The 13,121-nt window shown below is 35.7% G+C and overlaps 1 protein-coding gene across 1 annotated transcript; it reads left to right on the plus strand.

Moving 5' to 3' along the window:
* The first annotated feature begins 283 nt into the window (after positions 1-283).
* Positions 284-13,121, plus strand: LOC116130037 (subtilisin-like protease SBT3.2). Its single transcript, XM_031415783.1, has 9 exons — positions 284-325; positions 450-794; positions 9,132-9,322; positions 10,233-10,776; positions 10,910-11,010; positions 11,085-11,324; positions 11,926-12,040; positions 12,115-12,325; positions 12,408-13,121. Exons 1-9 carry the CDS (start codon positions 284-286, stop codon positions 12,980-12,982), a joined length of 2,364 nt encoding a protein of 787 aa, XP_031271643.1. The 3' UTR covers positions 12,983-13,121.

Raw genomic sequence — 13,121 nt, forward strand, 5'->3', positions numbered from 1 at the left:
TTATTATGAGTGACTTTCCTCATGCCTTCCCCGTTTTGAGTGTGATGTTTGTGGTGGAATTGGCTTTATATTGCCTTCGGAATTCTTCCCCCAATATTCCTTCTAACTTCTAAGTATAGGGTAGTTTCGTTGCATCCCTTACATTTTAACATTACTGATGCTTTTACCATCTTTCCAGCTTCTCTGAAGGATGAATATGATCAAATTATAGTTTCTGAGGGAGCTCCTCACAAAGCGCTGACCATTTGACTATGGAGGGGGTCATGTCAATCCTAATAAAGCCATGGATCCTGGATTAATATATGACATGGGAGTATCAGATTACGTTCATTTCCTTTGTGGAATGGGATAATAAACTCTGCATCAGCTCATGAAAGACTCAGACCAGATGTTTCCGTAATCAACCGGATTCCTTGTAAATCTTAATTTGCCTTCAATCACCATTCCAGAGCTTAAGAAGCCTAACTGTATCAAGAACAGTAACGAATGTTGGTCCAGTGAATTCTGTCTATACTGCTCGTGTTCAAACTCCGGCTGGCGCTACTGTGGGAGTCGAACCATCAACTTTGACATTTAATTCTACTGTAAAGACTCTGAAGTTTAAGGTAACTTTTCGTTCCAGCTCAGAGTTCAGGGAAGATACTCGTTTGGATATCTGTTCTGGAGATGGTTTACATCATGTTGTGAGAATACCGTTGATAGTTCGAACTGTCATTGATGTTTTTATTCCCAAACATGATCATAGAATGCCATTGCGTGTACCATGTTTCATTGATAGTTTATCACTTACTGCTGTATTCTTCCAATATAAACATCATGTTTGAATTGATTTAGCAAAACAATAAAAACCAGGAAAGAAGCTGCTAGGAACTATGAAATTATTGTACTAATTCTTCAGTTTTTTGACTTGATGAAGATTGTGTTGGATATCGTGGCTCGTTTCCTATTGTTTCATGTGAAATATATGATATAGGAAAATATTTGGTAAAGAATACGATTATAAATTAGGAGTCTAAAAGGAATTGAAATATAAATCCTATTAGAAATAGAATATCTCATATATTATGAGAAGACATGGTATTTGATGTAATAATATTAAACACTATTGGGAGAGGTTTTAGAAACTGGATCGTTTCCACTTAGGTACTGGGTTGAGCGTGGTTAGAATCAGGATTGTTTCCGCTCTGTTTTATGTACCGGGTATATGGTATTGTGTACTCTAGGGGTGTTCAAAGCGGTTAACCGAACCGGTTAACCACTTTTTTGAACCGAAACGAACCGGTTTGGGGAAAAACTGAAAAACCGGTTAAACACTTTAAAAAAAGCGGTTAACGGTTTTAACCGGTTTTCCCTTTTTTTTTTTTTATAAAACTTATTTTTTTTTATTTTTTCCTAAATTAAACTGTAAATATAAACAATACAATCAAATAAAATTAAACATTCATACATATCTATGACTACTACTAACAATATAAAAAATATATATTTTTATTTAATATATAATATATATTTTTATTAATATATATAACCGGTTCAAAAACCGTTTCGTACCGTTTTATTTTTTCCCAACCAAAATTGGTTTTTTTAATTTTCGAACCGTAACCGACCGTTTTTTCGGTTAACGGTTTTCGGTTCGGTTTGGTTTTTGCATTTTTTTGAACACCCTAATGTACTCTTGTATATGGTATTCATGAAACTATAATGAATTTCTCTACATCTGTAAAATAAGCAGGTTATGCCGAACCACGTAAATATCGTGTCTCTTTGTGTGGTGTGATTTTATTCTTATGTTATTAATTTCGAATGTATGTTTTCGTTTGCGCGATCTCCAAACAGATTGTGTTATCTCCTTTATCCATAAGGCAATCATAAGTATGAACTGCTCCTGCACGCTTCACTCCCTGTCTTCTTGAATTAGAGTTCTGATTTCATATATTTTTTCACAGTCAAAACTTTTTGTTGCTATTCGCTCGAGTTGATAGCTATTTCGGTCTAATTTTTCTGTCTTTCATCTGTCTCTTTGAATCGAATACTCATTGTTAATTCCAAAAAAAAAAAATAGAGAGGGACAGAAACAATGATGATCATGCTCTGGATAATATCAACTATACTTTTTATAAAGATGAAGAAGAGGATTGAAATCCACCAAATATGGCCATACCAGGTGGGTCCTTCAGCTTTGTCTTCCATTATACATCAGCATGCAGCTATTGGCCTGCAAGTTTATTCTATGAAATAATTCACACAAAGTTAGAAAATGAAATATGATTATATAAAATATACAGTATAAGTGTGTGAATGAAGTCACTTGTGAGATTTTTATATTCTAAAAGATCATCAACTGGTTATGTTTGTTGAACAACCTGCAACCACACCCACATGAGTTTACTTGTGAAATTGAAAAATTTACAAGGTTTGATTACTTAAAGCTTCCTTCAAAGTCATCAACTAATCATCGGTAATGAGCATAGTTTATAACTAACTCGTGATTTCTTATGCGCATCTCGATTATTCTCTTGGGACCCTGAAGTTAACGGTCAGTTAGCCTCAGTGGCTACTGTAGAATTTGAAGTGGGTCTGACTCTCATCTAATAAGGTCTTGTTGAATGTGAGGATTATTCTCTCTTATAAACCGAAGGCTTGAGCGTGTCTAATCGGTATGGGACTCCAACGCTCCTCTCACGGTCAAACCATATGGTGGTCATGCCTGTTGATGAAGATAGTTGCTGGTTCTAATTCCTCACCCGTTGATCAAGCACTAACTCAACTGAACCTGACTTTGATACATGATAGATTTGAGGTGGACTTGACTCCTCACCCAATAAAGTCTTGTTGATGGGAGGATTATCCCCCTCTAAAACCAGAAGGCTTGAGCGCACGTGCTTAGTCGGTTGAACTTCAATACTACCCCTTATTATAGTTGCAAGGATTTGTAACAAGACCTCTTAAGTAATACACCCAAGAGTCCAAGTGAATCACCAAAGGGGTTGACCTAACGGTTAAGAAGATTTGCTCCCTTATTGATTTCTAGGTTCGAAACTTGGGACCATCTACCAGATTGTAACTTACTTTAAAATATCAAGTTTGTAGAGTATTCAATGGTCCCGAAGATTAATAGGTGTGCGTAAACTAGTCTAAATATCCCGTCATCAAGAAAATAAAATACATGTTAGTATTGAAGACAAAAGTGGGTGGCTTTGGAAACTTCAAAGGTTAAAGTGAAAATGGTTAGTCAATTTCTGGGTTCTTTCCTTCTTCTTGCCTACCAAATCATTTAGCAATAAACAATGAAGACTTAATGGGTCAGTCTAAAATCATCATCCTGTTTGTCTCTGCTTAGCTTCTACATAATCTATTAAACTCTTTTTTATTAAAATAAAATATCACATGTTATTGTATAATGGAGGGGACCATGCACGTGACCGCACCGAATCACGGATTGTCGTTGCTAATAGTAGCCATTGTTTTCTAAATCTTAAACGACATGGCTCCCCTTGCTGTATCTTCTCACGCTTACTGCCACGTGCTCTTCCTTGAGTATTCCTTGTGTCTTTTTCTGTCAAACGGTCGGCTGGATTTTTATTTTTTATTTTTTTAATCAAATTTAGTAAACAGTTCTCCTGTCTCAACTATGAAATTGTCCTTTTCTCCGTTTAATGGGAATCCGTTGCAAGGATAATGACCTTTGTGTTTCCGACCCATTTCAAATGATGTTCGATTCAGTTTATACGTATTCAATTAATTTTTTAGAATCTTTAAGTTGATAGTCTTGATAAATTTTCAATATTATCACCTCTATAACAATCTAAGTAGATCGAATTCAGGATTTTTCGAGTAATACACCCAAAGTCAATATTAGACCGTTCAAATGGCAGAATGTACGTTGGGATGTGTAGTTAAGGGGTTTGTCACCTTCAAAGATTAGTCAAGAAGTTGACCGAACACCCTGTTTTAATCTCTTTATGAAGAAATAGTTGCTTTTCCTATACTCTAAAGAAACTTCATGATGGGGTTAATCATCATTTCACATTTTCTAGTTACTCATGTCATGGGGCATCTTCAAATGTTACAAGTCTTTTTAAGAACTTGTAAATATATAATAACACCCTTATAATAAGGGTCCGTTACTCTAGCAACATTTACGTGATATCTCATATAAAGTAAACCTTAACTTTTACTAAGACTACGAAAATTTTTAAACATTTTTTTAATTTATTTATAATCATATATAATGGATTAAGATACTTAATTTTGTTTGTTATCACAATCTTTAGGTAATATTAATATATGTATGTTAATCTAATTATGTCAATGAAAATGTTTTTTTTTTTAATCAGGGTGTCCGCAAGACTGATTCCTGAGATGCATTGAAACCTTATAAACCCAACCTCAACTAATCTCCGAGACCATTGAATATATCTACAAACCCAACTTAATGGTCAGGTAAATCACAAATATGGTAAGTGATTACTTTGAACACCCTACAAGCCCGACCCAATGAGTCAGGTAAATCATAAATGTAGAGATGATCATTTATGAAATTCGAACACATGATTTCTAGATAATCTATCCAAATAATTAAAGTCTTATCATCCAGTCGTAAAGCTAATGAGTAGTTAAGTTTTCTTCATACACCAATTTTTTATTTTTTTAATGAATTTATTTTCATAGGGTATTATGATTATCCTTAAATGTGTGTAAATTAAATTAATTGTGGTGAAAAATAAAGAGATACATAAAATTAATAGCTTAGTTAGAACTCAAAAGTTAGTTTAGTTGTCATTATTGACTTGTTGCATTGTTATAATCCCAAAACAACTTTAATATTTCTAGAAGAAAGAGAAAGAGATTTTTTTTTTTCTTTATTTGGAGAAGTGAAAAAGAAAATATAAGGTGCCTTTGTTTTATTATTCCGATCCTATTTCCAAAATTATGTTTGTAATTATTTAGAAAATATATTCTATTTTTTAATTATTTTTTGACCTCTTAAGTTATTAATTTATAAAACGCTCATAGAAAAAAGTTTAAAAATTAACAAAAAACACCCTTATCCACCCATAATTGCCAGATTCCAGCAACCATCGTCGACGATTGTAGAATCTGTCACAATGCGTACAAACGATTGAAATTGACCAGTAATTCACCATACTAGCCTTTTCCAATCAGATCCACAGTGCATTTGGTCGGAAAAAGTCAGATCTGGCCGTCAGCGACGGCCAAGAATTGACGACAACGATGGCCAAATCTAGCCTTTTGCTACCGTCGACAACTAGATCTGGCCTTTTGCGGCCAGATCTTGGGGATCTGGTGGAAAAGGCTATATGACGCACGACTGACCAGATCTGGCACTGTGGGTGGGTGGGGGTGTTTTTGTCATTTACAAAAAATGTATATTAGGGTGTTTAGTTAAATTAGCAAACCTAAAGGGTTTTTTTTTCTTAATTTTTAAATTTTACTCGTAATACTCAACCTATTCAACTCCTAATATTATTCCCAAAATCTTATCCAAAATAACAAAAACGAACACACCCTATATAACTTTGCATATAATTATTTAACATAAGATATTACATAAATAATACAAATAGGCAACTTTGCATTATAATTATTTAACATAGATATTATAAATAATACAACATAGGCAACTTGTGTTAATTAAAATTTAAGTGGACCCATCATTAGCCTTGTATTTCCAGCCTTATAGCAATTAGAGAGGTCACACTAAATATTTACTTACATTAAATATATTACTTAATTTTCTAATTACCTTCATCATATTATAACTCCTAATCCAATAGACCCATTATTAATTGAGTTGGAAATTTAAGCTTCCATAGATTCTATCTATAGAGCCGGCTGAAAGAGATTTTAGGCTCTAGACAAAAACTAACTTTTAATAAGAATTTTAATGTGAAAATTAATCCATAATTATATTAAACCATGTCTTAGAAACAATATTGTTAATATATATACAGTAGCGGATCCGAAATTTCTTTTAAGGGGCCAAAATAAAATTTATTATACATTACTATTTTATCCATTAATATTTTGTTAGGGTGGGCTAAATTATATAAATTATACATATTAATATTAAAAAAGAAAATTTTGAGGGTGGCCCAAAAAGTGGCTGGATCCACCACTGTATATATATATATAATATTATATATATATATATAATATATATTATAATATATATATATATATATATATATATATATATATATATATATATATATATATATACTTATTATTTATTTATTTATATTATATATATATATGTGTGGTTGAGCTCTCTACTCTTTAGTATATTTGGGAGTGAGATATATTCAAGCTATTTATCATAGTATCAGAAGATTCAGAACCGCCTTTGCTCGTGGTGATGGTGGGTCCTAGAGGATTTGGACCCTGGGCGTAGGGATGAAATCGAGTCAAATATCTGGCTACTCAAACTCAACTTAATTGCTATAGTACCGAATTTAATTTTAAATTCGAGTCTGACCGAACTTGAGGAATCATGCTCAAACTCAAACTCGATATATCGCTTAATCGAGTTTTCAAGTCAAATTGTATCGTAATCGAACTCGTGCTCGATTAAACGAGTCCGAGCCGAGCACGAGCACGACGCATAAGTGACTTGACTCGATTTTCACCTCTACCCAAGCATGCACCTCGAGCGTGGGGAGGGTGGTAGAAACTTAGAATTGTGTTTGTTAAACATCGTCAATTTAGTGATTGTTATGGTAGCCGATTCCTCTTCTTTTTAACTAATTTTTGGGAGTAAGTTCTACGGACCGGTTATCAAAATATGGTAAGAAAATTTGTTAAAAACTAAAGTAGATTAATATGGTGTCAACTAATGAATGTTAAGCATCAAGGAATTTGAAACGTTAAGCAATGAAAGGACAGAAACTAATCATTAATTATTGAACTAAAATTAATATAATTTTCTCATAAAGTAATTTGTATTTGTGTCCAGCCAGGCCATGAATTCCCACCGCAACACGATTAGCATGCTCCATACGTGGAGCACTTAGCTGTAAGATTTCATACCGCGTCATCAAACCAAACCAAACTCTTACCTACGCGCTTTGATGGCTTTGTCCACTCCTTGCCTAACAACCAGCGTTGGATTCATCGGAAGATTAAATTTCTGGCCGTTCGATTTTGTACGCAAAAGTCTTAGAGAGTGGAAATGGTTTTCTACAGTTACAAAGACGGAGCGGGAATGGAGTGGAGGATTAGTCAGAAATTGTGGCGAGATTACGCGGTCAAGTAATATAATTTTTTGTAATTTAACGGAACTTTCAGGGTCAGTTTTGGAATATCCAAAAAAAGAATAAAAAAATTGGCGGCGGTTTCTGTCGGTTAACTTTTGAATAATCTTAGCGCCCTCCCTCCGTTAATTCTATGACTCTTCTAATGAGTCCGCTTTGGTGGGACCCTCTGATTTCACACGCCAAATACGAAAGGGGAAGTGAGGGTGTGACAATGAAATTCAGACCGGGCTGTACTTCAAATTTTGAAATTTTAAAATTTAAATATATATTTTTTTTTATAAATTAATCAACTTAGGAAGGTTCCTCACTTCCTTTTAAAAAAAATTAAATGAAAGTACAATATATGTTAAACCATATGTAAAATATTGTGATTTAATTATTAAAAAAAAAAAAATCGATTCAATTGTGTAATCCACACAATCGATTTTTAGTGTCTCTTTCGTCTATGTTAACTATAATTTGATTAGCGACATAGATATTTTGTGACATATAATTCCCTTTCGATAATATTAAGGTAATAATAAAGGCTCTAATAAAATTGTATTGGTAATCGGGATGTTCGGATAGTTTACGTAAACTCAATTAATTTTTAACGTTTGACTTCGACCACTCATCCATCCAGGGGTTGGTTTTATTCGATATTAATTTGTTAAAACTATTGTATAATTTATATATAATAGAGTAATGTTACACATAATTTCTTCTTCAAAAACTTCTTCTACAACATTGAGTGACAACTCGTAATTGGTCAGCTTGTAACATATTCCACCTAATAAATTTCAGCTGTTACGATAGATTGTGAGAGAAAACTGTGAGAAGAATGTGAGTATAACTCGATAATCCTTAACCTATCTAAAATAATGAAACATAAATTGAAATGGTTTTAGAATTTTTTTTTTTTTTTTTTTTTTCTGAATCTTTAGTTCCAAGTCTTATTTCAAAGTCAATTAATAAAAATAAAGTAAATTGCTTTGTTTGTTTCACCCATTGGATGGAATAGACTAAACCTGGAATAAGATTAGTCAAGGATAGAGAAAGTAAAAATGTAGAAAATGGATTTGGTCCAAACAAAGCCAACCTATCAAGACTTCCTCAACGACAGTCAGCCCTTAACAAAAAACCATGCAGATTTTCTATTTATTTATATCAAATAAAATTTACAGTATATTTACAGTTATAATTCAAATTCAAATGAGTAAATAAATAAATAAATAAAATAAAAGATATAAAGTAAAAAGTAGTAGATAATGAGGAGACAAGCCATTAACTCCGCACCAGTTTCGCCCACGAACCAGCCTCATATCAGTGCTTCATTCTCAACTAACTCTTGATTTTTACTCTCCATTTTCTTCTTCTTCTTCTCCACAACCTTTGAAATTTTTCTCTGAAAATATATCTCTCTTTTTAAGTAATTTTATTTTTTTTAAATTTTAATTGTGGTATTCGACATCATAGCATGGAGCTGTGCATGGGATTTGAACGAGCTTTGAAATCTAGTTTACGTAGAGAAATCTCCATGAAATCCACCCACGTTCACCACCAACAAGTTGTTTTGTTTGATGATTTGGGTTGTGTTTCGTGTGATGATTTTCTGTTGATGATCTTCTTGATTTTTCCAACGGAGAATTTCAAGAATTTGAAGATGTAAAAGACTCCCTTTCTGTTGATTCTCAAGACCGTGTTGATGAGATAATAACTCTAACTCTTCCATTTTTTCTTCTTCTGATCAGTCCCTTCTCACCAATGAACTCGTTGAAACGGTAAATGGTTCATTTTTTTTTTTTTTTTATGTTTAAAATAATTCTTTTTATTTACGTTAGAAAGTTAAATAAAATTCCTTTTGTGTATTTTTAGGTGGATGAAATTGCAGAGCTGAATGGGTTTCCAGGGTGGATGATTCTTCACGTTCAGAGCTCTCTCTTTTGTACCCCAATCATGGAGAATACCGGTTTGAACGGTCATAAAACCGGTTTTGAACCAAACTCCCGTTTTCCGGCATCATTTCCGTCAAAGCCAGAACCAAAAGACCCAGACCCGCCACCCGGGTCTGGTCATGAGTTCATCCCCACTCTCTGAGTCACCAATTTCCTCTTCATCTTCTTCTGGCTCAACCACACAGCTCGGTTCAAAACACGAGTGGTGTAACAGTTTTACCGAACGGAAGCCAGAAAACCGAAGAAGAAACCCACGTTCAAAGCGGCGGAGGATTATTTCAACGGAGGTGCACCCACTGCCAGACACAAAAGACTCCCCAGTGGCGAACCGGTCCCCTCGGTCCCAAAACGCTGTGCAATGCATGCGGAGTCCGGTTCAAATCCGGCCGGCTGTTCCCAGAATATCGGCCTGCTTGTAGCCCGACTTTTTCGGGGGAAATTCACTCGAATAGCCATAGGAAAGTGTTGGAGATGAGGGAAGAAGAAAACGAGTGGACCGGAGGTGGGGTTGCCCCAAATGGTTCAGGTTTTTGAAGGTAGTTAGAGTAGGAGTGGGGGAAATGAACCTGGGTTCAAACCGGTTTGAACCATTCTAAGGTGTTTTGGTTGGTAGGTCTAATTAATCAATCAATTAAGACTATTAATCACTCCAATTGCAATAGGTGTGTTCTTCATTTTCTCTCACATATTTTCTTTTAAGCAACATCATATGGCTTAATGGCTGTCAATGTTGAAGGGTGTCACAAGAACGGCTGCTAATATTGTTGGCTTAACCAACAATGGGTTAGCCTAAATAGTAAAGACTTGGGGTTAAGGGGTTTGCTCTCCCTGTGGTCTTAGGTTCAAATCACAAGAACAATTACTAATGTTGTTGGTCATGGATTGTTGGGCTTGCCCTGTTTCGAAAGCCTGTTTGGGGTCAGGGGACTAGTCGAGGTGTGCCCGGACAACCCCGTAACCAAAAAAAAAAAAGATGGTGTTGGCTGAATTTGACTGCTTAATGCTAGAAATTTTTTAACAGGAAAATCATCGGTGCACGCTGGTACATTAAAGGGTATGAAGCTGAATTTGGGAAGCTGAACACTAGTGATGGGGTTGAATTCTTATCTCCTCGAGATGCTGTGGGCCACGGTACTCACACAGCATCTACAGCAGCTGGTGCTCCAGTAAAAAATGCAAGCTTTATGGGTCTAGCTCAAGGAATTGCTAGAGGGGGTGCTCCTTTAGCTTCTTTAGCTGTCTATAAAGTTTGTTGGGCTACTGGTGGCTGCAGTTCAGCTGACCTTCTCGCTGCATTTGATGATGCAGTCTCTGATGGTGTGAATGTGCTTTCAGTATCCCTTGGTTCATCCCCTCCGCTTTCCACTTATTTTGATGATTTACTATCAATTGGTTCCTTCCATGCTGCAGCAAAAGGGATTGCTGTAGTATGCTCTGCGGGAAATTCTGGTCCTTATCCTCAAACTGTTATAAATACTGCCCCGTGGATTATAACTGTTGCGGCTAGCACCATTGATAGATCTTTCCCTACTGCTATTACAATGGGAAACAATCAAACTGTTGTGGTACTTTCTAACTTCCTTTTCATTTATGCAAGAGAATTTTGAATTCAGAAACTTCATGTGATGGATGTGGAGCTACTCTGTAATCAACTTTGTGCTATATATACGTATAAACTAATTTGATTTTCTCAAACAGGGTCAAGCATTTTATACCGGAAGAATGGATATGAACAAGTTTTACCCCATTGTGTATGGAGAAGATATTGCAAGCATTGATGCGGACGAAGACAGTGCCAGGTAGAGCACCTTTCTGTTTTCATCCTGCTGGACAGTAGAGAATTTCATATTCTAATAGTGTGTACTTTTAGCAGTAGTTGTGATTCAGGAACTCTTAATGCTACTTTAGCAAGAGGCAAAATTGTTATTTGTTTCCAATCTCGGTCTCAGAGGTCAGTTGCAACTGCTGCCAGAACAGTAATGGCTGTCCAGGGTGTTGGTCTCATCTTTGCTCAGTTTCCTACAAAGGATGTTCAATTTTCCTTTGGTATCCCAAGTGTCCTCGTGGACTTCGTGATCGCAACATCTCTACTCACCTACATGCAGGCAAGCAGGTAACTAAATTGAGTAATGCTACGCCAACAACACATTCGCACAAACCTCTCTTACAACCTTGATGTGACAACTGACCTGGCACTGTCACTGCAGCTCCACTACACTCAAGATGCAAAATGATTTTGACTAGACCAAAGGAATGGCCGTTTCTCACAGAAGGAATGGTTGTTCCTCGAAAGAAGAAGAAAATGTTGTTCCTTAAAGGAACAGTCATTCCTTATGAAGGAATAAATGATTGTTCCTTATGAGGGACAACCGTTCCTTATGAAGGAATGATCGTTCCTTCATAGGGGATGAAGGAACAACCATTTGTTTCTCGTAATGCCTTGGGTGTGGTGGGGAGTTGATGTGATAGTGCTAATCTATTGACACGTTAGGATTGTAAGAGAAGGTTATGAGAATATGTTGACGGCGTAGCATTACTCAACTGAATTATCAGTGGTGAACTTGATTCTTCTTATCATTGCTCCTCTAATTTCTCTGCATCTAAGCAACATTGTCAAATGCTGTTATTTGCAACTGTTTAAACTTTAAATGTTCTAAATGTACAAATCTTGCTATCTTAAACAAAATTAGTTGATGAACTTTTTTATGTGACAGAAACCCCTTAGTCAAATTTAGCTTCACAAAGACAGTTATAGGGCAACAGTTATCACCAGAAGTTGCTTTCTTCTCTTCTCGAGGGCCTAGTTCCCTCTCTCCCTCAGTATTGAAGGTATTGCCAATTTGTTCAGATAATTATTGGTTTAACTGGTTCTTGACATTGGCATATTTGAATGTGCTGTGCAGCCAGACATTACAGCTCCTGGGGTTAATGTCTTGGCCTCCTGGTCTCCTGCTTCATCCCCTGATACAGATAACAGCATACCGCCACTTAACTTCAAAATCGAGTCCGGAACCTCCATGTCTTGTCCCCATGTTTCTGGTATTGTGGCTCTTCTAAAAGGTAAATATCAAACGTGGAGTCCTGCTGCAATCAAGTCTGCACTGATCACAACAGGTGAGAAAAAAACAAATTTTATGGAGTTTCGGTTGCATCCCTTACATTTTAACATTACTGATGCTTTTACCACTCTTTCCAGCTTCTCTGAAGGATGAATATGATCAAATTATAGTTTCTGAGGGAGCTCCTCACAAACAGGCTGACCCATTTGACTATGGAGGGGGTCATGTCAATCCTAATAAAGCCATGGATCCTGGATTAATATATGACATGGGAGTATCAGATTACGTTCATTTCCTTTGTGGAATGGGATATAATAACTCTGCCATCAGCTCAATGACTAAGACTCAGACCAGATGTTTCCGTAAATCAACCAGATTCCTTGTAAATCTTAATTTGCCTTCAATCACCATTCCAGAGCTTAAGAAGAGCTTAACTGTATCAAGAACAGTAACGAATGTTGGTCCAATGAATTCTGTCTATACTGCTCGTGTTCAAACTCCGGCTGGCGCTACTGTGGGAGTCGAACCATCAACTTTGACATTTAATTCTACTGTAAAGACTCTGAAGTTTAAGGTAACTTTTCGTTCCCAGCTAAGAGTTCAGGGAAGATACTCGTTTGGATATCTGTTCTGGGAAGATGGTTTACATCATGTTGTGAGAATACCGTTGATAGTTCGAACTGTCATTGATGATTTTTATTCCCAAACATAATCATAGAATGCCATTGGCTGTACCATGTTTCATTGATAGTTTATCAGTTATTGCTGTATTCTTCCAATATAAACATCATGTTTGAATTGATTTAGCAAAACAATAAAAACCAGGGAAGAAGCTGCTAGGAACTATGAAA

This window comes from Pistacia vera, unplaced genomic scaffold (genome assembly GCF_008641045.1).
Source record: "Pistacia vera cultivar Batoury unplaced genomic scaffold, PisVer_v2 Contig217, whole genome shotgun sequence".
Lineage (NCBI taxonomy): Eukaryota > Viridiplantae > Streptophyta > Magnoliopsida > Sapindales > Anacardiaceae > Pistacia > Pistacia vera.